Source organism: Salmo trutta, chromosome 26, assembly GCF_901001165.1.
Source record: "Salmo trutta chromosome 26, fSalTru1.1, whole genome shotgun sequence".
Lineage (NCBI taxonomy): Eukaryota > Metazoa > Chordata > Actinopteri > Salmoniformes > Salmonidae > Salmo > Salmo trutta.
Genome location: NC_042982.1, coordinates 40,661,721 through 40,688,244, shown reverse-complemented (window position 1 = coordinate 40,688,244; position 26,524 = coordinate 40,661,721). Strand labels below are relative to the sequence as shown.

The 26,524-nt window shown below is 46.5% G+C and overlaps 1 protein-coding gene across 1 annotated transcript in view; it reads right to left on the bottom strand.

Annotated features, from left to right (window-relative positions):
* LOC115163995 (probable G-protein coupled receptor 149) overlaps positions 1-26,524 on the bottom strand; it is a 39,692-nt gene that overhangs the window by 12,248 nt on the left and 920 nt on the right. Inside the window, exons 1-3 of the mRNA XM_029716162.1 lie at positions 26,158-26,524; positions 25,140-25,329; positions 24,288-24,790 (exon numbers count right to left, since the gene is read on the bottom strand). The exon at positions 26,158-26,524 is cut by the window's right edge and continues 920 nt beyond it. Of these exons, the coding sequence (XP_029572022.1) occupies positions 24,288-24,790; positions 25,140-25,329; positions 26,158-26,524 (1,060 nt within the window). The remainder of the gene's footprint in view (positions 1-24,287; positions 24,791-25,139; positions 25,330-26,157) is intronic.

Genomic DNA, 26,524 nt, shown 5'->3' with positions numbered 1-26,524 from the left:
AGAAGCTGTTCAGCAGTCTTATAGCTTGGTGGTAGAAGCTGTTCAGCAGTCTTATAGCTTGGGGGTAGAAGCTGTTCAGCAGTCTTATGGCTTGGGGGTAGAAGCTGTTCAGCAGTCTTATAGCTTGGGGCAGAAGCTGTTCAGCAGCCTTATAGCTTGGGGTTAGAAGCTGTTCAGCAGTCTTATAGCTTGGGGGTAGAAGCTGTGTTCAGCAGTCTTATAGCTTGGGGGTTAGAAGCTGTTCAGCAGTCTTATAGCTTGGGGGTAGAAGCTGTTCAGCAGTTCTTATAGCTTGGGGGTAGAAGCTGTTCAGCAGTCTTATGGCTTGGGGTAGAAGCTGTTCAGCAGTCTTATAGCTTGGGGGTAGAAGCTGGTTCAGCAGTCTTATAGCTTGGGGGTAGAAGCTGTTCAGCAGTCTTATGGCTTGGGGGTAGAAGCTGTTCAGCAGTCTTATAGCTTGGGGGTAGAAGCTGTTCAGCCGTCTTATAGCTGGGGGTAGAAGCTGTTCAGCAGTCTTATGCTTGGGGGTAGAAGCTGTTCAGCAGCTTATAGCTTGGTGGTAGAAGCTGTTCAGCAGTCTTATAGCTTGGGGGTAGAAGCTATTCAGCAGTCTTATGGCTTGGGGGTAGGAAAGCTGTTCAGCAGTCTTATAGCTTGGGGGTAGAAGATGTTCAGCAGTCTTATAGCTTGGGGGTAGAAGCTGTTCAGGCAGTCTTATGGCTTGGGGGTAGAAGCTGTTCAGCAGTCCTTATAGCTTGGGGGTAGAAGCTGTTCAGCAGTCTTATAGCTTGGGGTAGAAGCTGTTCAGCAGTCTTATGGCTTGGGGGTAGAAGCTGTTCAGCAGTCTTATAGCTTGGGGGTAGAAGCTGTTCAGCAGTCTTATAGCTTGGGGGTAGAAGCTGTTCAGCAGTCTTATAGCTTGGGGGTAGAAGCTGTTCAGCAGTCTTATAGCTTGGGGCAGAAGCTGTTCAGCAGCCTTATAGCTTGGGGGTAGAAGCTGTTCAGCAGTCTTATAGCTTGGTGGTAGAAGTTGTTCAGCAGTCTTATAGCTTGGGGGTAGAAGCTGTTCAGCAGTCTTATAGCTTGGGGGCAGAAGTTGTTCAGCAGCCTTATAGCTTGGGGGTAGAAGCTGTTCAGCAGTCTTATAGCTTGGGGTAGAAGCTGTTCAGCAGTCTTATAGCTTGGGGGTAGAAGCTGTTCAGCAGTCTTATAGCTTGGGGTTAGAAGCTGTTCAGCAGTCTTATAGCTTGGTGGTAGAAGCTGTTCAGCAGTCTTATAGCTTGGGGGTAGAAGCTGTTCAGCAGTCTTATGGCTTGGGGGTAGAAGCTGTTCAGCAGTCTTATAGCTTGGGGCAGAAGCTGTTCAGCAGCCTTATAGCTTGGGGTTAGAAGCTGTTCAGCAGTCTTATAGCTTGGGGCAGAAGCTGTTCAGCAGCCTTATAGCTTGGGGGTAGAAGCTGTTCAGCAGTCTTATAGCTTGGTGGTAGAAGCTGTTCAGCAGTCTTATAGCTTGGGGGTAGAAGCTGTTCAGCAGTCTTATAGCTTGGGGGCAGAAGCTGTTCAGCAGCCTTATAGCTTGGGGGTAGAAGCTGTTCAGCAGTCTTATAGCTTGGGGTAGAAGCTGTTCAGCAGTCTTATAGCTTGGGGGTAGAAGCTGTTCAGCAGTCTTATGGCTTGGGGGTAGAAGCTGTTCAGCAGTCTTATAGCTTGGGGCAGAAGCTGTTCAGCAGCCTTATAGCTTGGGGTTAGAAGCTGTTCAGCAGTCTTATAGCTTGGTGGTAGAAGCTGTTCAGCAGTCTTATAGCTTGGGGGTAGAAGCTGTTCAGCAGTCTTATGGCTTGGGGGTAGAAGCTGTTCAGCAGTCTTATAGCTTGGGGCAGAAGCTGTTCAGCAGCCTTATAGCTTGGGGTTAGAAGCTGTTCAGCAGTCTTATAGCTTGGGGGTAGAAGCTGTTCAGCAGTCTTATAGCTTGGGGGTAGAAGCTGTTCAGCAGTCTTATAGCTTGGGGGTAGAAGCTGTTCAGCAGTCTTATGGCTTGGGGGTAGAAGCTGTTCAGCAGTCTTATAGCTTGGGGGTAGAAGCTGTTCAGCAGTCTTATAGCTTGGGGGTAGAAGCTGTTCAGCAGTCTTATGGCTTGGGGGTAGAAGCTGTTCAGCAGTCTTATAGCTTGGTGGTAGAAGCTGTTCAGCAGTCTTATAGCTTGGGGGTAGAAGCTATTCAGCAGTCTTATGGCTTGGGGGTAGAAGCTGTTCAGCAGTCTTATAGCTTGGGGGTAGAAGCTGTTCAGCAGTCTTATAGCTTGGGGGTAGAAGCTGATCAGCAGTCTTATGGCTTGGGGGTAGAAGCTGTTCAGCAGTCTTATAGCTTGGGGGTAGAAGCTGTTCAGCAGTCTTATAGCTTGGGGTAGAAGCTGTTCAGCAGTCTTATGGCCTGGGGGTTGAAGCTGTTCAGCAGTCTTATAGCTTGGGGGTAGAAGCTGTTCAGCAGTCTTATAGCTTGGGGGTAGAAGCTGTTCAGCAGTCTTATAGCTTGGGGGTAGAAGCTGTTCAGCAGTCTTATAGCTTGGGGGTAGAAGCTGTTCAGCAGTCTTATAGCTTGGGGCAGAAGCTGTTCAGCAGCCTTATAGCTTGGGGGTAGAAGCTGTTCAGCAGTCTTATAGCTTGGTGGTAGAAGTTGTTCAGCAGTCTTATAGCTTGGGGGTAGAAGCTGTTCAGCAGTCTTATAGCTTGGGGGCAGAAGCTGTTCAGCAGCCTTATAGCTTGGGGGTAGAAGCTGTTCAGCAGTCTTATAGCTTGGGGTAGAAGCTGTTCAGCAGTCTTATAGCTTGGGGGTAGAAGCTGTTCAGCAGTCTTATAGCTTGGGGTTAGAAGCTGTTCAGCAGTCTTATAGCTTGGTGGTAGAAGCTGTTCAGCAGTCTTATAGCTTGGGGGTAGAAGCTGTTCAGCAGTCTTATGGCTTGGGGGTAGAAGCTGTTCAGCAGTCTTATAGCTTGGGGCAGAAGCTGTTCAGCAGCCTTATAGCTTGGGGTTAGAAGCTGTTCAGCAGTCTTATAGCTTGGGGGTAGAAGCTGTTCAGCAGTCTTATAGCTTGGGGGTAGAAGCTGTTCAGCAGTCTTATAGCTTGGGGGTAGAAGCTGTTCAGCAGTCTTATAGCTTGGGGGCAGAAGCTGTTCAGCAGCCTTATAGCTTGGGGCTAGAAGCTGTTCAGCAGTCTTATAGCTTGGGGTAGAAGCTGTTCAGCAGTCTTATAGCTTGGGGGTAGAAGCTGTTCAGCAGTCTTATGGCTTGGGGGTAGAAGCTGTTCAGCAGTCTTATAGCTTGGGGCAGAAGCTGTTCAGCAGCCTTATAGCTTGGGGTTAGAAGCTGTTCAGCAGTCTTATAGCTTGGTGGTAGAAGCTGTTCAGCAGTCTTATAGCTTGGGGGTAGAAGCTGTTCAGCAGTCTTATGGCTTGGGGGTAGAAGCTGTTCAGCAGTCTTATAGCTTGGGGCAGAAGCTGTTCAGCAGCCTTAAAGCTTGGGGTTAGAAGCTGTTCAGCAGTCTTATAGCTTGGGGGTAGAAGCTGTTGAGCAGTCTTATAGCTTGGGGGTAGAAGCTGTTCAGCAGTCTTATAGCTTGGGGGTAGAAGCTGTTCAGCAGTCTTATGGCTTGGGGGTAGAAGCTGTTCAGCAGTCTTATAGCTTGGGGGTAGAAGCTGTTCAGCAGTCTTATAGCTTGGGGGTAGAAGCTGTTCAGCAGTCTTATGGCTTGGGGGTAGAAGCTGTTCAGCAGTCTTATAGCTTGGTGGTAGAAGCTGTTCAGCAGTCTTATAGCTTGGGGGTAGAAGCTATTCAGCAGTCTTATGGCTTGGGGGTAGAAGCTGTTCAGCAGTCTTATAGCTTGGGGGTAGAAGCTGTTCAGCAGTCTTATAGCTTGGGGGTAGAAGCTGTTCAGCAGTCTTATGGCTTGGGGGTAGAAGCTGTTCAGCAGTCTTATAGCTTGGGGGTAGAAGCTGTTCAGCAGTCTTATAGCTTGGGGGTAGAAGCTGTTCAGCAGTCTTATGGCTTGGGGGTAGGAGCTGTTCAGCAGTCTTATAGCTTGGGGGTAGAAGCTGTTCAGCAGTCTTATAGCTTGGGGGTAGAAGCTGTTCAGCAGTCTTATAGCTTGGGGGTAGAAGCTGTTCAGCAGTCTTATAGCTTGGGGGTAGAAGCTGTTCAGCAGTCTTATAGCTTGGGGCAGAAGCTGTTCAGCAGCCTTATAGCTTGGGGGGTAGAAGCTGTTCAGCAGTCTTATAGCTTGGTGGTAGAAGTTGTTCAGCAGTCTTATAACTTGGGGGTAGAAGCTGTTCAGCAGTCTTATAGCTTGGGTGTAGAAGCTGTTCAGCAGTCTTATAGCTTGGGGCAGAAGCTGTTCAGCAGCCTTATAGCTTGGATTTAGAAGCTGTTCAGCAGTCTTATAGCTTGGTGGTAGAAGCTGTTCAGCAGTCTTATAGCTTGGGGGTAGAAGCTGTTCAGCAGTCTTATGGCTTGGAAGTAGAAGCTGTTCAGCAGTCTTATAGCTTGGGGCAGAAGCTGTTCAGCAGCCTTATAGCTTGGGGTTAGAAGCTGTTCAGCAGTCTTATAGCTTGGGGGTAGAAGCTGTTCAGCAGTCTTATAGCTTGGGGGTAGAAGCTGTTCAGCAGTCTTTTAGCTTGGGGGTAGAAGCTGTTCAGCAGTCTTATGGCTTGGGGGTAGAAGCTGTTCAGCAGTCTTATAGCTTGGGGTTAGAAGCTGTTCAGCAGTCTTATAGCTTGGGGGTAGAAGCTGTTCAGCAGTCTTATGGCTTGGGGGTAGAAGCTGTTCAGCAGTCTTATAGCTTGGGGGTAGAAGCTGTTCAGCAGTCTTATAGCTTGGGGGCAGAAGCTGTTCAGCAGTCTTATGGCTTGGGGGTAGAAGCTGTTCAGCAGTCTTATAGCTTGGGGCAGAAGCTGTTCAAAAGCCTTATAGCTTGGGGTTAGAAGCTGTTCAGCAGTCTTATAGCTTGGGGGCAGAAGCTGTTCAGCAGTCTTATAGCTTGGGGGCAGAAGCTGTTCAGCAGTCTTATAGCTTGGGGGTAGAAGCTGTTCAGCAGTCTTATAGCTTGGGGGTAGAAGCTGTTCAGCAGTCTTATAGCTTGGGGGCAGAAGCTGTTCAGCAGTCTTATAGCTTGGGGGTAGAAGCTGTTCAGCAGTCTTATAGCTTGGGGGTAGAAGCTGTTCAGCAGTCTTATGGCTTGGGGGTAGAAGCTGTTCAGCAGTCTTATAGCTTGGGGCAGAAGCTGTTCATCAGCCTTATAGCTTGGGGGTAGAAGCTGTTCAGCAGTCTTATAGCTTGGTGGTAGAAGCTGTTCAGCAGTCTTATAGCTTGGGGGTAGAAGCTGTTCAGCAGTCTTATAGCTTGGGGGCAGAAGCTGTTCAGCAGCCTTATAGCTTGGGGGTAGAAGCTGTTCAGCAGTCTTATGGCTTGGGGGTAGAAGCTGTTCAGCAGTCTTATAGCTTGGGGCAGAAGCTGTTCAGCAGCCTTATAGCTTGGGGTTAGAAGCTGTTCAGCAGTCTTATAGCTTGGTGGTAGAAGCTGTTCAGCAGTCTTATAGCTTGGGGGTAGAAGCTGTTCAGCAGTCTTATGGCTTGGGGGTAGAAGCTGTTCAGCAGTCTTATAGCTTGGGGCAGAAGCTGTTCAGCAGCCTTATAGCTTGGGGTTAGAAGCTGTTCAGCAGTCTTATAGCTTGGGGGTAGAAGCTGTTCAGCAGTCTTATAGCTTGGGGGTAGAAGCTGTTCAGCAGTCTTATAGCTTGGGGGTAGAAGCTGTTCAGCAGTCTTATGGCTTGGGGGTAGAAGCTGTTCAGCAGTCTTATAGCTTGGGGGTAGAAGCTGTTCAGCAGTCTTATAGCTTGGGGGTAGAAGCTGTTCAGCAGTCTTATGGCTTGGGGGGTAGAAGCTGTTCAGCAGTCTTATAGCTTGGGGGTAGAAGCTGTTCAGCAGTCTTATAGCTTGGGGGTAGAAGCTGTTCAGCAGTCTTATGGCTTGGGGGTAGAAGCTGTTCAGCAGTCTGATGCCTTGGGGGTAGAAGCTGTTCAGCAGTCTTATGACTTAGAGGTAGAAGCTGTTCAGCAGTCTTATGGCTTGGGGGTAGAAGCTGTTCAGCAGTCTTATAGCTTGGGGTTAGAAGCTGTTCAGCAGTCTTATAGCTTGGGGGTAGAAGCTGTTCAGCAGTCTTATGGCTTGGGGGTAGAAGCTGTTCAGCAGTCTTATAGCTTGGGGGTAGAAGCTGTTCAGCAGTCTTATAGCTTGGGGGCAGAAGCTGTTCAGCAGTCTTATGGCTTGGGGGTAGAAGCTGTTCAGCAGTCTTATAGCTTGGGGCAGAAGCTGTTCAAAAGCCTTATAGCTTGGGGTTAGAAGCTGTTCAGCAGTCTTATAGCTTGGGGGCAGAAGCTGTTCAGCAGTCTTATAGCTTGGGGGCAGAAGCTGTTCAGCAGTCTTATAGCTTGGGGGTAGAAGCTGTTCAGCAGTCTTATAGCTTGGGGGTAGAAGCTGTTCAGCAGTCTTATAGCTTGGGGGCAGAAGCTGTTCAGCAGTCTTATAGCTTGGGGGTAGAAGCTGTTCAGCAGTCTTATAGCTTGGGGGTAGAAGCTGTTCAGCAGTCTTATGGCTTGGGGGTAGAAGCTGTTCAGCAGTCTTATAGCTTGGGGCAGAAGCTGTTCATCAGCCTTATAGCTTGGGGGTAGAAGCTGTTCAGCAGTCTTATAGCTTGGTGGTAGAAGCTGTTCAGCAGTCTTATAGCTTGGGGGTAGAAGCTGTTCAGCAGTCTTATAGCTTGGGGGCAGAAGCTGTTCAGCAGCCTTATAGCTTGGGGGTAGAAGCTGTTCAGCAGTCTTATGGCTTGGGGGTAGAAGCTGTTCAGCAGTCTTATAGCTTGGGGCAGAAGCTGTTCAGCAGCCTTATAGCTTGGGGTTAGAAGCTGTTCAGCAGTCTTATAGCTTGGTGGTAGAAGCTGTTCAGCAGTCTTATAGCTTGGGGGTAGAAGCTGTTCAGCAGTCTTATGGCTTGGGGGTAGAAGCTGTTCAGCAGTCTTATAGCTTGGGGCAGAAGCTGTTCAGCAGCCTTATAGCTTGGGGTTAGAAGCTGTTCAGCAGTCTTATAGCTTGGGGGTAGAAGCTGTTCAGCAGTCTTATAGCTTGGGGGTAGAAGCTGTTCAGCAGTCTTATAGCTTGGGGGTAGAAGCTGTTCAGCAGTCTTATGGCTTGGGGGTAGAAGCTGTTCAGCAGTCTTATAGCTTGGGGGTAGAAGCTGTTCAGCAGTCTTATAGCTTGGGGGTAGAAGCTGTTCAGCAGTCTTATGGCTTGGGGGTAGAAGCTGTTCAGCAGTCTTATAGCTTGGGGGTAGAAGCTGTTCAGCAGTCTTATAGCTTGGGGGTAGAAGCTGTTCAGCAGTCTTATGGCTTGGGGGTAGAAGCTGTTCAGCAGTCTGATGCCTTGGGGGTAGAAGCTGTTCAGCAGTCTTATGACTTAGAGGTAGAAGCTGTTCAGCAGTCTTATGACTTGGGGGTAGAAGCTGTTCAGCAGTCTTATAGCTTGGGGGTAGAAGCTGTTCAGCAGTCTTATAGCTTGGGGGTAGAAGCTGTTCAGCAGTCTTATAGCTTGGGGTAGAAGCTTTTCAGCAGTCTTATGGCTTGGGGTAGAAGCTTTTCAGCAGTCTTATGACTTTCCCTTTGTACCCAGTGATAGTTTGCAAGCCCTGACACATCTGACGAGCATCAGAGTCGGTGTAGTACGATTCGATCTCAGTCCTGAATTGATGCTTTGCCTATTTGATGGATCGTCTGAGCATATGTGTGGAGAACCCTGCCCCAATTTACTGAGATTTCACTACTAGCCCACAGTGGTATCGCTCAGAAGCCCTGCCCCAATTTACTGAGATTTCACTACTAGCCCACAGTGGTATTGCTCAGAAACCCTGTCCCAATTTACAGAGAGTTCACTGCTAGCCCACAGTGGTAACGCTCAGAAGCCCTGTCTCAATTTACCGAGTGTTCACTACTAGCCCACAGTGGTATCGCTCAGAAGCCCTGTCCCAATCTACTGAGAGTTCACTACTAGCCCACAGTGGTAACGCTCAGAAGCCCTGTCCCAATCTACTGAGAGTTCACTACTAGCCCACAGTGGTATCGCTCAGAAGCCCTGTCCCAATCTACTGAGAGTTCACTACTAGCCCACAGTGGTATCGCTCAGAACTCACTGTCACTTTCAAAGGTAATCCCTGTGGCTGGATGGCTGCCATCTGGAGCAGAATGAGACTTCCTCTCTGTTCTGTTGTCTCCTCTTCCAGATTTCTTGTGGCGAGCACATACATTTTTTCTCTTAAAATCAATTCATTTGGGACTCAGTGCCCCACAAAACTTAAGAGGAAAACATCACGTTCTGACAGCGATGCTGGAGAAAAGCAGACTTTTCTAACAGAGAGAAAGTGCAGGATACAGTATGTTGTCAAATAGAAAGTATAGGGTATAGTATGTTGTAAAATAGAAAGTATAAAGTATAGGGTATAGTATGTTGTTGTCATGTCCTGACCAGTAAAAGGGGTTGTTTGTTATTGTAGTTTGGTCAGGGCGTGGCAGAGGGTGTTTATTTAGTGTGTTTCAGGGTTTTTGGTTGATGTTCTATGTTTTCTATTTCTATGTGGTTTTTCTAGTTTTTCTATTTCTATGTTGGGGTTTTGGAACGACCTCCAATTAGAGACAGCTGGTTGTCGTTGCCTCTAATTGGAGGCCATATTTAAGTGGGTTAGTTTTCTCTTGTGTTTGTGGGTGGTTGTTTCCTTGTATAGTCTGAGCACCTGTTTTCGTCATTTGTTTAGTGTAAGTGGTTTTTTCCCCCTTCTAATAAAAAGAAGATGAGCAATATAACTGCTGCATATTGGTCCGATGATTTCTCCTCTTCAGATGACGAACTGTATGACAGAACCACCCACCATAAGAGGACCAAGCAGCGGAGGAAGGAGCAACAGAGGAGCTACTTGGAGTCGTGGACATGGGAGGAAATAATGGATGGAAAGGGACCATGGCACCAGGTTGGGGAGTACCGGCGCCCAAAGGAGGAGCTGGAGGCAGCAAAGGCTGAGCGTCGGAGGTATGAGGCACTATATCCTCCATTTCAGGAGGTGAGGAGGCAGCCCCAAAAACATTTTTTGGGTGGGCACACGGGGAGTTGGAGTAAGTCAGGCAATAGGCCTGAACCAACTCCTCGTGCTTATTATGGGGAGCGTTTGGCATTGAGAGCACCGTGCTATACGAAAGTGCGCACGGTCTCGCTCATCTGCACGCACAGTCCGGTACCGGTGATACCAGCCCCCCGTAAGTGCCGTGCTAGAGTGGGCATCCAGCCAGGGAGAAGTGCGCCGGCACAGCACATCTGGCCACCAGTGTGTCTCCTAGGCCCAGGCTACCCTGCGCCTGCCCCTACGCACGGCAGCCGTCATGCCTCAGCACAGCCCAGTTCGCCCTGTGCCAGCACTCCGCCCGTGCAGGGCTACAGTGACAATCCAGCCAGGACGGGTTGTGCAGGCTGTGCGCTCCAGACCTCCAGCGCGTATTCAAGACATTTACATTTACGTCATTTAGCAGACGCTCTTATCCAGAGCGACTTACAAATTGGTGCATTCACCTTATGATATCCAGTGGAACAACCACTTTACAATAGTACATCTATATCTTTTTTTGGGGGGGGGGGGTTAGAAGGATTACTATATCCTATCCCAGGTATTCCTTAAAGAGGTGGGGTTTCAGGTGTCTATGGAAGGTGGTGATTGACTCCGCTGTCCTGGCATCGTGAGGGAGCTTGTTCCACCATTGGGGTGCCAGAGCAGCGAACAGTTTTGACTGGGCTGAGCGGGAACTGTGCTTCCGCAGAGGTAGGGGGGCCAGCAGGCCAGAGGTGGATGAACGCAGTGCCCTTGTTTGGGTGTAGGGCCTGATCAGAGCCTGAAGGTACGGAGGTGCCGTTCCCTTCTCAGCTCTGTAGGCAAGCACCATGGTCTTGTAGCAGATGCGAGCTTCAACACGCACTAACCCTGTGGTGCGTGTTACTGTTCTGGCGCCTCCAAAGCCAGCCCCATGCATCAGGCCTCTAGTGCGCCTGCCCAGTCCAGTACGTCCTGTTCCTGCTCCTCGCACTAGCCCTGTGGTGCGTGTTACTAGTCTGGCACCTCCAAAGCCAGCCCCACGCATCAGGCCTTCAGTGCGCAGTCCCCGTCCAGAGCTTCCGACGACAGTTCCCAGTCCAGAGCTTCCGGCGACAGTTCCCAGTCCAGAGCTTCCGGCGACAGTTCCCCGTCCAGAGCTTCCGGCGACAGTGCCCCGTCCAGAGCTTCCGGCGACAGTGCCCCGTCCAGAGCTTCCGGCGACAGTGCCCCGTCCAGAGCTTCCGGCGACAGTGCCCCGTCCAGAGCTTCCGGCGACAGTGCCCCGTCCATAGCATCCGGCGACAGTGCCCCATCCAGAGCATCCGGCGACGTCCTACAGTCCGGAACCGACAGAGACGGCTCACTGTCCGGAGCCTCCAGCGACCCTCCTCAGCCCTGAGCCTCCAGCGACCCTCCTCAGCCCTGAGCCTCCAGCGACGCTCCTCAGCCCTGGCCTCCAGCGACGCTCCTCAGCCCGAGGTCTCCAGCGACGCTCCTCAGCCCGAGGTCTCCAGCGACGCTCCTCAGCCCGAGGTCTCCAGCGACGCTCCTCAGCCCGAGGTCTCCAGCGACGCACCTCAGCCCGAGGTCTCCAGCGACGCACCTCAGCCCGAGGTCTCCAGCGACGCACCTCAGCCCGAGGTCTCCAGCGACGCACCTCAGCCCGAGGTCTCCAGCGACGCACCTTAGCCCAGATCTTTCAGCAGTGGTCTGCAGCCATGAGCCTTCAAGGGGGGTGGGCAGGTTAGAATGGGGACTAAAGCCGGAGCCTGAGCCACCTCCATAGTTGGAGGATTGGGGAGGGGGGGGTGTATCACGGGAGCCGTCGGTGATGGTAGCCACCCACCCTTCCCTCCCTTTAAGTTTGGGGTTATTTTTGTGGGGTTTTTGTGTTTCGGTGCATCCGGGGTCTGCACCTTTGGGGGGGGGGGGTACTGTCACATCCTGACCAGTAAAAGGGGTTGTTTTGTTATTGTAGTTTGGTCAGGGCGTGGCAGGGGGTGTTTGTTTAGTGTGTTTTTGGTTGATGTTCTATGTTTTCTATTTCTAGGTGGTTTTTCTAGTTTTTCTATTTCTATGTTGGGGTTTTGGAACGACCTCCAATTAGAGGCAGCTGGTTGTCATTGCCTTTAATTGGAGGCCATATTTAAGTGGGTTAGTTTTCTCTTGTGTTTGTGGGTGGTTGTTTCCTTGTATAGTCTGAGCACCTTACGGGACTGTTTTCGTCATTTTTTTTTTTTTTTTCTTCCTTCTAATAAACTGAAGATGAGCAAAATAACTGCTGCATATTGGTCCGATGATTTCTCCTCTTCAGACGACGAAGTTTATGACAGTTGTAAAGTAGACAGTGTAGGATACAGTATGTTGTAAAGTAGACAGTATAGGATACAGTATGTTGTAAAATAGAAAGTAGACAGTGTAGGATACAGTATGTTGTAAAGTAGAAAGTATAGGGTCCTTCACTCATGCCGCCAAACATACCCTCGTAAAACTGACCATCCTACCGATCCTCGACTTCGGCGATGTCATCTTTAAAATAACCTCCAACACTGTACTTAACAAACTGGATTCAGTCTATCACAGTGCCATCCGTTTTGTCACCAAAGCCCCATACACTACCCACCACTGCGACCTGTACGCTCTTGTTGGTTGGCCCTCGCTTCATACTCGTCGCCAAACCCACTGGCTACAGGTTATCTAGTCTCTGCTAGGTAAAGCCCCGCCTTATCTCAGCTCACTGGTCACCATAGCAGCACCCACTCGTAGCACGCGCTCCAGCAGGTATATCTCTCTGGTCACCCCCAAAGCCAATTCCTGCTTTGGTCGTCTTTCCTTCCAGTTCTCTGCTGCCAATGACTGGAACGAACTGCAAAAATCACTGAAGCTGGAGACACATATCTCCCTCAATAGCTTTAAGCACCAGCTGTCAGAGCAGCTCACAGATCACTGCACCTGTACATAGCCCATCTGTAAACAGCCCATCTATCTACCTCATCCCCATACTGTAATTATTTATTTATCTTGCTCCTTTGCACCCCAGTATCTCTACTTGCACATTCATCTTCTGCAAATCTACCATTCCAGTGTTTAATTGCTATATTGTAATTACTTCGCCACCGTGGCCTATTTATTGCCTTAACTCCCTTATCTTACCTCATTTGCTCACACTGTATATAGACCGTTTTCTTTTTTTCTACTGTATTATTGACTGTATGTTTGTTTTACTCCATGTGTAACTCTGTGTTGTTGTATGTGCGAATTGCTATGCTTTATCTTGGCCAGGTCGCAATTGCAAATGAGAACTTGTTCTCAACTAGCCTAACTGGTTAAATAAAGGTGAAATAAAAAATAAATAAAAAAGGGTACAGTATGTTGTAAAATAGAAATTATAGGATACAGTATGTTGTAAAATAGAAAGTTTTGGATACAGTATGTTGTAAAACAGGCTACTGTGGGGCAGATAGAATTGGACTATGATATTTGCTCAATCGTCACTGAAACTGCATCTGGGTAACTAGTCACCTGACTTTGCAATCCATGACACCGGTACTTTCTGCAGCTGAACATCAGTAGGGTTGGTTGGAACATGAGGAGAATCTCAATTGCATTTCCTTGATTCCTCGTACCCACTCTCCTTGCCTCCTTCTCAAAACCCATTGCATGAAGAGGCCAGAGGTCCTCATCCCTAGATATGAGAACGCTCTGATTTCTCCTGGCTGTCAGCTCAATATCATTCAGTCTGATTTCTCCTGGCTGTCAGCTCAATATCATTCAGTCTGATTTCTCCTGGCTGTCAGCTCAATATCATTCAGTCTAATTTCTCCTGGCTGTCAGCTCAATATCATTCAGTCTGATTTCTCCTGGCTGTCAGCTCAATATCATTCAGTCTGATTTCTCCTGGCTGTCAGCTCAATATCATTCAGTCTTATTTCTCCTGGCTGTCATCTCATTATCATTCAGTCTGATTTCTCCTGGCTGTCATCTCAATATCATTCAGTCTGATTTCTCCTGGCTGTCAGCTCAATATCATTCAGTCTGATTTCTCCTGGCTGTCAGCTCAATATCATTCAGTCTGATTTCTCCTGGCTGTCATCTCAATATCATTCAGTCTGATTTCTCCTGGCTGTCATCTCAATATCATTCAGTCTGATTTCTCCTGGCTGTCAGCTCAGTATCATTCAGTCTGATTTCTCCTGGCTGTCAGCTCAATATCATTCAGTCTGATTTCTCCTGGCTGTCATCTCAATATCATTCAGTCTGATTTCTCCTGGCTGTCAGCTCAATTACATTCAGTCTGATTTCTCCTGGCTGTCAGCTCAATATCATTCAGTCCACTATCAGTTAGTGTCAGAAACCCATTAACAGAACAGGTACGACCCACACACATGCATGTAAGCACGTGTACAGGTGTGTGTGAGTGGGAATGTGCGTGTCTTTGAGACCGGGGACTGAGTGGGTGGTCTCAAATGGGGATGAAAAACAGCTCTTTCTCCGCTGCCTGCAGCAGTGGAGAGACTGTATAGTCTACATCCCTACAGCTGTGTACTTTTATTAACACATGGCCAAACCTCCTTCACACCTTTCACTGTAGCTGTTCACATCAGGCCTGGAAACAGACCTAAGACACTATCTACAGAACTGAATCTGAATAGACTCAGAGTTCACAAAGAGTGTTAATGGATTTCATGGTGTTACATTAAACACCTTGGTTTGGATGTAAGGCTTATCATGAGAAGTGAGACTTTAGACTCATAGGGTTATATCTGAATAAAATGAGGATTCCTAAAACCACAACTGTCAAATACAGAGTACGACACTACTATTCTGAGGTACTGTGGCTCAGTTGGTAGAGCATGGTGTTTGCAACGCCAGGGTTGTGGGTTCGATTCCCACGGGGGGCCAGTACGGGGGAAAAAAATTTATGAAATGAATTGAAATGCATGCATTCACTACTGTAAGTCGCTCTGGATAAGAGTGTCTGCTAAATGACTAAAATGTTAACTAAGACAGGTAGGACAGCAAAACAACATGCTGTCATTTACATGTAGGCCTACAGGTATTTCATGGTGTTACTATTGATTTGATTACTGACATGAATCTGGGTTACTGTGGTTAAAAGGGCAGCCAATAACATGACTGTAATGTCACTCTTTACAATGACTGGCACTTCAATGTGGCAGGTAGCCTAGTGTTTAGAGGAAGGTAGCCTAGTGGTTAGAGGCAGGTAGCCTAGTGGTTAGAGGCAGGTAGCCTAGTGGTTAGAGGCAGGTAGCCTAGTGGTTAGAGGCAGGTAGCCTAGTGGTTAGAGGCAGGTAGCCTAGTGTTTAGAGGCAGGTAGCCTAGTGTTTAGAGGAAGGTAGCCTAGTGGTTAGAGGCAGGTAGCCTAGTGGTTAGAGGCAGGTAGCCTAGTGGTTAGAGGCAGGTAGCCTAGTGGTTAGAGGCAGGTACTCTAGTGGTTAGAGGCAGGTAGCCTAGTGGTTAGAGGCAGGTAGCCTAGTGGTTAGAGGCAGGTAGCCTAGTGGTTAGAGGGTTGGACTAGTAACCGAAAGGTTGCAAGATTGAATCCCTGAGTTTACAAGGTAAAAATCTGTCATTCTGCCCCTGAACAAGGCAGTTAAATCCACTGTTCCTAGGCTGTCATTGTAAACAAGAATTTGTTCTTAACTGATTTGCCTGGTTAAATAAAGGTTAAATAAATAATAATCAAAAAATGCAAGCACAAGTCCATCACACACACACACCAACTAATAAACATTTCAAAGACTTCAGAGAGGTCTACTTTCTTGGGGACATGATTATTGACTGGTTTTCATCAAGCTGTCCTCTCAAGAGGAAGCTTCTTACTGTATCCAGTGCCTGTAATCTGGTTCAGGTTATTAATCAACCTACCAGGGTGTTTACAAACACTACAGGAACAAGATCATCCACATGTATCGATCACATTTTTACTAATGCTGTGGAACTTTGTTCTAAAGCTGTATCCGTGCCCATAGGATGCAGTGGCTATATCCAGGAAAGCCAAAGTTCCAACAGCTGTGCCTAAAATAGTGTGTAAGAGATCATACAAAATATTTTTCTGTGACTCTTATGTGGATGATGTTAAAAATATATGTTGGTCGGATGTAATTAATGAGGAGCATCCAGACGCTGTACTTGATGGATTTATGTAATTGCTTCTTCCAATTATTGATAAACATGCATATGTTAAGAAACGACAACACAACAGTGGTAGGCTTGATTACCAACAATGACGAGAGCCTACAGGGAGGAGGTGAGGGCTCTGGGAGTGTGGTGTCAGGAAAATAACCTCTCACTCAACGTCAACAAAACAAAGGGGATGATCGTGGACTTCAGGAAACAGCAGAGGGAGCACCCCCCTATCCACATCAAAGGGGCAGCAGTGGAGAAGGTGGAAAGCTTCAAGTTCCTCGGCGTACACATCACTGACAAACTGAAATGGTCCACCCACACAGACAGTGTGGTGAAGAAGGCACAACAGCACCTCTTCAACCTTAGGCGGTTGAAGAAATGTGGCTTGGCACCTAAAACCCTCACAAACTTTTACAGATGCACTATTGAGAGCATCCTGTCAGGCTGTATCACCGCCTGGTACGGCAACTGCAACTCCCCACAAACGTAGGGCTCTCCAGAGGGTGGTGCGGTCTGCCCAACGCATCGCCGGGGGCAAACTACCTGCCCTCCAGGACACCTACAGCACCCGATGTCACAGGAAGGCCAAAAAGATAATCAAGGACAACAACCACCCGAGCCACTGCCTGTTCACTCCGCTATCATCCAGAAGGCAAGATCAGTACATGTGCATCAAAGCCGGGACCGAGACTGAAAAACAGCTTCTACCTCAAGGCCATCAGACTGTTAAATAGCCATCACTAGCACATTAGAGGCTGCTGCCTATATACATAGACTTGAAGTCACTGGCCACTTTAATAAATGGAACACTAGTCACTTTAATAATGTTTATATATTTTGCATTACTCATCTCATATCTATATACTGTATTCTATACTATCTAGTATATCTAAGTCTATGTATTACTCATCTCATATGTATATACTGTATTCTATACTATATAGTGTATCTAAGTCTATGTATTACTCATCTCAAATGTATATATTGTATTCTATACTATCTAGTATGTCTAAATCTATGTATTACTCATCTCATATGTATATACTGTATTCTATACTATCTAGTGTATCTAAGTCTATGTATTACTCATCTCATATGTATATACTGTATTCTATACTATCTAGTATATCTAAGTCTATGCCGCTCTGACATTGCTCATACATATATTTATATATTCTTAATTCCATTCTATACTTAGACTTGTGTGTATTGGGTATATATTGTGAAATTGTTAGATATTACTTGTTAGACATCACTACACTGTCGGAGCTAGAAACACAAGCATTTTGCTATACCTGCAATAACATCTGCTAAACACGTGTATGTGACTAATAAAATTTGATTTGAAACAGACTGTTAGAACTGTTAAGGCTCCATGGATTGATGAGGAATTGAAAAACTGTATGGTTGAAAGAGATGGGGCAGAAGAAGTGGCTAATAAGTCTGACTGCATATCTGACTGGCTGACTTACTGCAAATTGATAAATTATGTGACTAAACTCAACAAAAAGAAGAAGAAACTGAATTATGAAGCCACGATCAATGATATAAATAATCATGGAAAAAAACTTTGGAGAACTTTAAATGAAATTATGGGGAGAAATACAAATTCAACTTCATCTTTCATTGAATCAGATGGCTTATTCATCACAAAACCATTTGATGTTGCTAATTATTTTAATGATTACTTCATTGGCAAAGTGGGCAAACGTAGGCAGGAACTGCCAACAGCGAACAGCGAGCCATCGTATTCGTGCATAAAAAAACAAATAATGAAAGAAAAGCATTACACATTTGAATTCTGTAAAGTTAGTGTGGGAGGGGTGGGAAAATGATTGTTATCCATAATGACAAACCTCCTGGCATTGACAACTTAGAGGGAAAGCTGGTAGCTGACTCTATAGCCACTCCTATCAGTCATATCTTTAATCTGAGCCTAGAGGAAAGTCTTTGTCCTCAGGCCTGGAGGGAAGCCAAAGTAATTCCGCTACCCAAGAGTGGAATAGCGGCCTTTACTGGTTCTAACAGCAGACCTATCTGCTTGCTGCCAACTCGTAGCAAACTGTTAGAAAAAAATGTGTTTGACAAAATACAATGCTATTTCTCTGTAAACAAATGAACAACAGACTTTCAGCATGCATATAGAGAAGGGCAGTCTACATGTACTAGAGGTTGACCGATTATGATTTTTCAACGCCTATACCGATTCCGATTATTAGAGGACCAAAAAAGACCATACCGATTAATCGGTCGATTTTTATATATATAATTGTAATAATGACAATTACAACAATACTGAATGAGCACTTTTATTTTAACTTAATATAATTCATAAATAACATATATTTAGTCTCAAATAAATAAGGAAACATGTTCAATCTGGTTTAAATAATGCAAAAACAAAGTGTTGGAGAAGAAAGTAAAAGTGCAATATTTGCCATGTGAAAAAGCTAACGTTTAAGTTCCTTGCTCAGAACATGAGATCATATGAAAGCTGGTGGTTTGTTTTAACATGAATCTTTAATATTCCCAGGTAAGAAGTTTTAGGTTGCAGTTATTACAGGAATTATAGGACTATTTCTCTCTATACCATTTACATTTCATATACCTTTGACAATTGGATGTTCTTATAGGCACTATAGTATTGCCAGCCTAATCTCGGAAGTTGATAGGCTTGAAGTCATAAACAGTGCAATGCTTGAAGGACAGTGAAGAGCTGCTGGCAAATGCAGGAAAGTGCTGTTTGAATGAATGTTTACGTGCCTGCTGCTGCCTACCACCGCTCAGTCAGACTGCTTTATCAAATCATAGACTTAATTATAATATAATAACACACAGAAATACGAGCTTTAGGTCATTAATATGGACAAATCCGGAAACTATAATTTCGAAAACAAAATGTTTATTCTTTCAGTGAAATACGGAACCGTTCCGTATTTTATCTAAAGGGTGGCATCCCTAAGTCTAAATATTGCTGTTACATTGCACAACCTTCAATGTTATGTCATAATTATGTACAATTCTGGCAAATTAATTATGGCCTTTGTTAGAATAAATGGTCTTCACACAGTTCGCAACGAACCAGGCAGCCCAAACTGCTGCATATACCCTGACTCTTCTTGCATAGAACGCAAGAGAAGTGACACAATTTCCCTAGTTAAAAGAAAATAATGTCAGCAGGCAATATTAACTAAATATGCAGGTTTAAAAATATATTATTGTGTATCGATTTTAAGAAAGGCATTGATGTTTATGGTTAGGGACACATTGGTGCAACAACAGTGCTTTTTTTCGCGAATGCGCTTTTGTTAAATCATCACCCGTTTGACGAAGTAGGCTGTGATTCGATTATAAATTAACAGGCACCGCATCGATTATATGCAACGAAGGACAAGCTAGATAAACTATGATTATGTTACAATTGATTGTTTTTACAAGATAAGTTTAATACTAGCTAGCAACTTACCTTGGCTCCTTGCTGCACTGCGTAACAGGTAGTCAGCCTGCCACACAGTCTCCTCGTGGAGTGCAATGTAATCGGCCATAATCGGTGTCCCAAAATGCCAATTACCGATTGTTATGAAAACTTGAAATCGGCCCCAATTAATCGGCCATTCCGATTAATCGGTCGACCTCTAACATGTACTGCACTGACACAAATGACTGATGATTGGTTGAAAGAAATTGATAATATGAAGATTGTGGGAGCTGTACTGTTAGATTATTTTTGACCATAAGCTGTTGTTGAAAAATACGTGTGTTATGGCTTTTCAACCTCTGCCATATTGTGGATTCAGAGCTATCTATCTAATAGAACTCAAAGGGTTTTCTTTAATGGATGTTTCTCTAATGTCAAACATGTAAAGTGTGGAGTACCGCAGGGCAGCTCTCTAGGCCCTCTACTCTTTTCTATTTTTACCAATAACCTGCCACTGACATTAAACAAAGCATGTGCGTCCATGTATGCTGATGATTCAACCATATGCGCATCAGCAACCACAGCTAATGAAGTCACTAAAACCCTTAACAAAGAGTTTCAGTCTGGTTTGGAATGGGCGGCCAGTAATAAACTGGTCCTGAACATCTCTAAAACTAAGAGCATTGCATTTGGTACGAATCATTCCCTAAGATCTAGCCCTTAGCTGAATCTGGTAATGAATGGTGTGGCTGTTGAACAAGTTGAGGAGACTAAATTACTTGTCGTTACCTTAGATTGTAAACTGTCATGGTCAAAACATATAGATTCAATGGTTGTAAAGATGGGGAGAGGTCTGTCTGTAATAAAGAGATGCTCCACTTTTTTGACACCACACTCAAAAAAGCAAGTTCTGCAGGCTCTAGTTTTGTCTTATCTTGATTATTGTCCAGTCGTGTGGTTCAGTGTTGTGGTGAAAGATCTAGTTAAGATGCAGCTGGCCCAGATCAGAGTGGCACATCTTTCTCTTAATTGTAATCAGAAGGCTGATTTAAATACTATGCATGCCAGTCTCTCTTGGCTGAGAGTTGAGGAGAGACCGACTGCATCACTTCTTCTTTTTATAAGAAACAATGTGTTAAAAATCCCAAATTGTTTGCACAGTCAACATACACACAGCTCTGACACACACACACTTACCCCACCAGCCATGCCACCAGGGGTCTTTTCACAGTCCCCAAATCCAGAACAAATTCAAGAAAGCATATAGTATTATATGGAGCCATTACTGCATAGAACTCCGTTCCATCTCTTATTGCTCAAATACACAGCAAACTTGGTTTACAAAAACAGATAAAGCAATACCTCACGGCACAACGCCTCTCCCCTATTTGACCAAGATAATTTGTGTGTATGCATTGACATTTAGGCTATGTGTACCTTTTTTTAAATTATTTAGTCCTGTCCTTGAGCTGTTCTTGTCTAGTAATGTTCTGTATTATTTCATGTCTCATGTTTTGTGTGGACCCCAGGAAGAGAACCTGATGCTTTTGCAACAGCTAATGGGGATCCTAATAAAATACCAAATAATACCAAAAAACAGCAAGGGACATACTGGGGGATAATGTCATATCATGGCTAAACATAAAGGGACATATTGGAGGATACTATCATATGATGGCTCCACAACAAGGGACATATTGGAGGACAATATCATATAATGGCTAAACAGCAAGGGACATATGGGAGGATAATATCGTATATTGGCTACAGAGCAAGGGACCTATTGGAGAATAATATCATATGCTGGCTAAACAGCAAGGGACATATTGGAGGATAATATCATATGATGGCTAAACAGCAAGGGACATATTGGAGGATAATATCATATGATGGCTAAACAGCAAGGGACATATTGGAGGATACTATCATATGATGGCTCCACAACAAGGGACATATTGGAGGACAATATCATATAATGGCTAAACAGCAAGGGACATATGGGAGGATAATATCGTATATTGGCTACAGAGCAAGGGACCTATTGGAGAATAATATCATATGCTGGCTAAACAGCAAGGGACATATTGGAGGATAATATCATATGATGGCTAAACAGCAAGGGACATATTGGAGGATAATATCATATGATGGCTAAACAGCAAGGGACATATTGGAGGATAATATCATATGATGGCTCCACAACAAGGGATATATTGTCACGTCCTGACCATAGAGTGCTCTTATTTTCTATGGTAGAGTAGGTCAGGGCGTGACTGGGGGGTTTATCTAGTTTATTTTTTCTATGTTGTGCTCTAGTTTCTTTTTCTATGTTGTGTTCTAGTTTCTTTTTTCTATGTTGTTTTTTTTGTATGATTCCCAATTAGAGGCAGCTGGTCATCATTGTCTCTAATTGGGGATCATATTTAAGTAGTTGTTTTTCCCACCTGTGTTTGTGGGAGATTATTTTGAGTTAGTGCATGTTGCACCTCTGTCGTCACGGTTTGTGTTTTGTTTATAGTTTATTGTTTGTTTGGCTACGTTTCACAATATAATAAAGATGTGGAACGATACTCACGCTGCGCCTTGGTCCGTTTCTACACACAAACGTGACAGAATCTCCCACCACCAGAGGACCAAGCAGCGTGGCCAGGAGAAGTAGACATGGGAGGAAATCCTGTACGGCAAGGGGCCCTGGATGCAGATTGGGGAGTATCGCCGTCCAAGGGAGGAGATAGTTGCAGCAAAAGAGGAACGGCGACGATACGAGGAATTAGCACGGCAATGACGGAAGCCCGAGAGGCAACTCCCCCCAAAAATTGGGGGGGGGGGGGGGCACACGGGGAGATTGGCACATGGGGAGATTGGCGGAGTCAGATTTTAGACCTGAGCCAACTCCCCGTGCTTACCGTGGGGAGCGTGTGACCAGTCAGGCACCGTGTTATGCGGTGATGCGCACCGTATCTCCAGTGCGCATTCACAGCCCGGTGCGCTCGTTGCCGGCTCCCCGCATTTGCCGGGCTAAAGTGAGCATTCAGCCAGGACGGGTTGTGCCGGCTCAGCGCTCCTGGTCTCCAATGCGTCTCCTCGGTCCAGGATATCCTACACCGGCTCTACGCACTGTGTCGCCAGTGTGCCTTCACAGCCCAGTGCGTCCTGTGCCAGCGCCCCGCACTTGCCGGGCTAAAGTGAGCATTCAGCCAGGACAGGTTGTGCCAGCTCTACACTCCAGACCTCCAGTGCGCCTCCACGGTCCAGTATATCCTGCACCGGTTCTACGCACCAGGTCTCCAGTGAGCCTCCACAGCCTAGTACGTCCTGTGCCTCCTCCTCGCACTCTCCCTGGAGTGCGTGTCCTCAGTCAGGTACGTCCTGTGCCTCCTCCTCGCACTTTCCCTGAAGTGCGTGTCCTCAGTCAGATACGTCCTGTGCCTGCTCTCCGCACTCGCTCTGAGGTGCGTGCTACCAGTCTGGCGCCACCTGTGCCGGCCCCACACATCAGGCCTCCGGTGCGCCTTCCCATTCCAGAGCTTCCGGCAACAGTTCCCAGTCCAGAGCTTCCGGCGACAGTTCCCAGTCCAGAGCTTCCGGCGACAGTTTCCAGTCCAGAGCTTCCGGCCACAGTTCCCAGTCCAGAGCTTCCGGCGACGTTACACAGTCCGGAACCTCCAACGACGGTCCACAGTCCGGAACCTCCAATGACGGTCCACAGTCCAGAACCTCCAACGACGGTCCACAGCCCGGAGCCTCCTGAGACGGTCCACTGCCCGGAGCCTCCTGAGACGGTCCACAGCCCGGAGCCTCCTGAGACGGTCCACAGCCCGGAGCCTCCTGAGACGGTCCACAGTCCGGACCCTCCATCGACGGTCCACAGTCCGGAACCTCCAACGACGGTCCACAGCCCGGGGCCTCCTGAGACGGTCCACAGCCCGGAGCCTCCTGAGACAGTCCACAGCCCGGAGCCTCCAGCGACGGTCCACGGCCCGGAGCCTCCAGCGACGGTCCGCGGTCTGGAGTCTCCAGCAATGGTCCGCGGTCCGGAGTCTCTAGCGACGGTCCACGGTCCGGAGTCTCCAGCGACGGTCCGCGGTCCGGAGCCTCAGCGACGGTCCGCGGCCCAGAGCCTCCACCGATGCTGGCGGATTCGCAGGATGAGAGGGTTCTTTGTCCTGCACCAGAGCCGCCACCAACACTAGACACCCCCCTTAACCCTCCCTTTTGGTTTCAGGTTTTGCGGCCAGAGTCCGCACCTTTGGGGGGGGTACTGTCACGTCCTGACCATAGAGAGCTCTTATTTTTTATGGTAGAGTAGGCCAGGGCGTGACTGGGGGGTTTATCTCTGTTTGTGGGAGATTATTTTGAGTTAGTGCATGTTGCACCTCTGTCGTCACGGTTTGTATTTTGTTTATAGTTTATTGTTTGTTTGGCTACGTTTCACAATATATTAAAGATGTGGAACGATACTCACGCTGCGCCTTGGTCCGTTTCTACACACATGCGTGACACATATTGGAGGATAATATCATATGATGGCTCCTCGACAAGGGACATATTGGAGGATAATATCATATGATGGCTCCACAACAAGGGACATATTGGAGGATAATATCATATGATGGCTCCACAACAAGGGACACATTGGAGGATAATATCATATGATGGCTCCACAACAAGGGACATATTGGAGGATAATATCATATGATGGCTCCACAACAAGGGACATATTGGAGGATAATATAATATGATGGCTCCACAACAAGGGACATATTGGAGGATAATATCATATGATGGCTCCACAACAAGGGACACTAGGTCTATATGATAAGAGTGATTCTTAATTCTAGTCCTGAAGACACAGAGGGGTGAAATGTTTTTATATTTGCCTCAGCCCCACAAACATCTGATTTAAATCTAAAGCTTGATGATGAGTTGATCATTTGAATCAGCTGTGTAAAACTAAAATGTGCCCCCCTTTGGGTTCCCAGGACCAGGAAGAAGAAACACTGGGTTAGGCTATACAGGTCAATGTGACGCAGCCTTAGTGTAAAAATGTATTTACCTAGCTAGCCTTTTGTCTAGCCCCGAGACATATTCTTTTCTAAATATATGACACTGGTTGGTTTAGTCTAAAGAAGAGGTATTCAACTCTTACCCTACGAGATCCGGAGCCTGCTGGTTTTCTGTTCTACCTGATAATTAATTGCACACATCTGGTGTCCCTCATTTAAATCAGTCTCTGATTAGAGGGGAACAATGAAAAAAATGCAGTCGAACTGGCTTTGAGGTCCAGAGTTGAGTTTTAGGGTCCTAAAGGTTAGTTTATGTTAGCCTATTAGGGAAACGTTGGGAGGTTAGCTACCTGTCTGGGGGTCCTCTCTGATTTACTCCTACACCCTATTAGGGAAACGTTGGGAGGTTAGCTACCTGTCTGGGGGTCCTCTCTGATTTACTCCTACACCCTATTAGGGAAACGTTGGGAGATTAGCTACCTGTCTGGGGGTCCTCTGTGATTTACTCCTACACCCTATTAGGGAAACGTTGGGAGATTAGCTACCTGTCTGGGGGTCCTCTCTGATTTACTCCTACACCACTCCCAGTCCGTCAGCTCCATTTTTCTGCACTCTACATGCGACAGTCTCCGTTCCGTTCCCTCGAACACCGACGATGTGTCAGTGAGGTTGAGGTCCTCGCAGTCCCGGGAGCTGGGCCCACAGAAGAAGCTGTCCTGGTCTCCGTGGTTACCGTGAGGAAACTGGAGGCAGTCTGCCAGCGCGAGGGCCTCTCCTCCACCTGCCTCCGCCTCGAGAAGCAGCTCGCCATGCTCGTGCAGGTAGGAGCTGTCTACTTCGCGTGGGGTCATGAACTCGAGCTCGGCCTGCAGGCTCGCGACGCCGGAGCTGTCCAGCACAGCAAGTTGGTTTTCTGTGAAGTTGAAGAGGTTTTGATAGGAAGCCTTCTCGACAGACGGGCTGTGGTGGGGTTTGGTTGCGTTGGATAATTTGTATATTCCGTATCCTTGTTGGAAGGAGAGGTTAAACTCAAACCTCCTCTTCTTTGCTGTGGGAAGAAAATTCTTATATGTAGTGACTTTTACAACAACAACAAAAAATCTATGCATATTACATTTATATTAATTAGAATTTTTTAAACGACAGTGATGTAGGCTTTTGTGTTTCAGACACAAATCATTTTTTATTGTAACAATTGGTGTCCGTGTAAATGTGTTAGGTTTAATGTGTAGGCCTATACTGTATGTTAAGGGGCATTTACCATAATACTGGGCATTTGATTCTCATAGGCATATAGGCTATGTTAAAATGTTACGTTGCTTTAGATAAACGTCTGGTTTGTACCCATATGTTTTTCAGCTCACTGGCCCTTTACAACCACAGAGGGCATAGCGTACCGGTGGGCTCGCGCTCTGTGTCCTGCCGGCAGTTGATGAAGCACCCGCACGGAAGGTGGATCCAGCGCTCGGAGAGCATGAACACCGGCGTGACCGCAGGCGCCAGCAGGGTCAGGAAGAAGCTCACCGTTTCCACCGCTTCCAGGGACGAGCTGCGCTCGTTCACAGCATGACGCACGAGCACCAGAGTCTGTGAATGAAACGGCATGTACTTAAACCCATATGGCCTACTTCATGAATCTAATGCATCATTAGATAATGACACAAGGTAATGTGGGGTAACTGCCCCACCACCCACCCCCTGTAATTCTCACAAAAAAACACTTTGCTCAACTAAAATGCATCTGTCTCATCAACAAAAATAAAAAAAATCACTATAACAAAATGATTCTGAGGTAAGTTGTTTTAAAATCTCGTCATTTAGAAAACGTTATGTACACTGAACACCTTTATAATATTGAGTTGCAACCCCTTTTGCCCTCAGAACAGCCTCAATTTGTTGTGGCATGGACTCGACAAGGTGTCAAAAACGTTCCACAGGGATGCAGATTGTAGAATATTCACATGAAAATCTGTCACCAATTGAATGCGAACTATACTGAGGATATTAACAGTGAGATGTGATTTTGTTTCAATATTACATTTATTCAAATATGATAGCCTACCTAGTCTCTAGCTTTTAAGACTTAACTACAAACAAAATGCTAAACTAAATTCATTAAATAGGTTTTTATTAACACACTAATCTTCAGGGGTCAAGTTACCCCATGGGGGCTTTTTTTATGTCTGCAATTGGGTAGTGTTCTTATGGGGGCTATTTACCCCACCTTACCCTACATGTTTTATAGATTAGGCATAAAGCCTATTCAATGTGGCATTGCAGGAAATACACTGTATACAATACAATATACCTAGTTGAAACCCCACATGAACACCTATTTGTTAATAAAGCATGCATAGTCTATATACGATTTGATATTTCTTAATCTACACATTTCTCCATCTCTAGGCCACTCACCATCATCGGCATCCACAAGACAACTCTCACCACCGCTAGGATCATGGAGAAGCGCTTTTGTGCAAAGAACACCGGGGATTCCCAGTTACTGATGGTTCCATCCCTCAGTACACCGTCAGAGGCAGGGGTTGGGCAGGTATATGTTTCCACTGTGCCCCGCACCCCTAGCTCTTTCCCCGACCCAACCGGACACAGCTCGTTGTAGGCACTGAAACTTCTGTCCAAGCTATCCCGAGAGAAGGACGGGAGGTCGCAGAGAGGCGCAGACCCGTCCCATCTCAGATCCCTGGCTATATCCAAGTAGCTCGGGTTGAACGTCCTCTGTGGCTCCCTGGAACATAGTAGTTGGTAGGTGAGAGGAACGAAG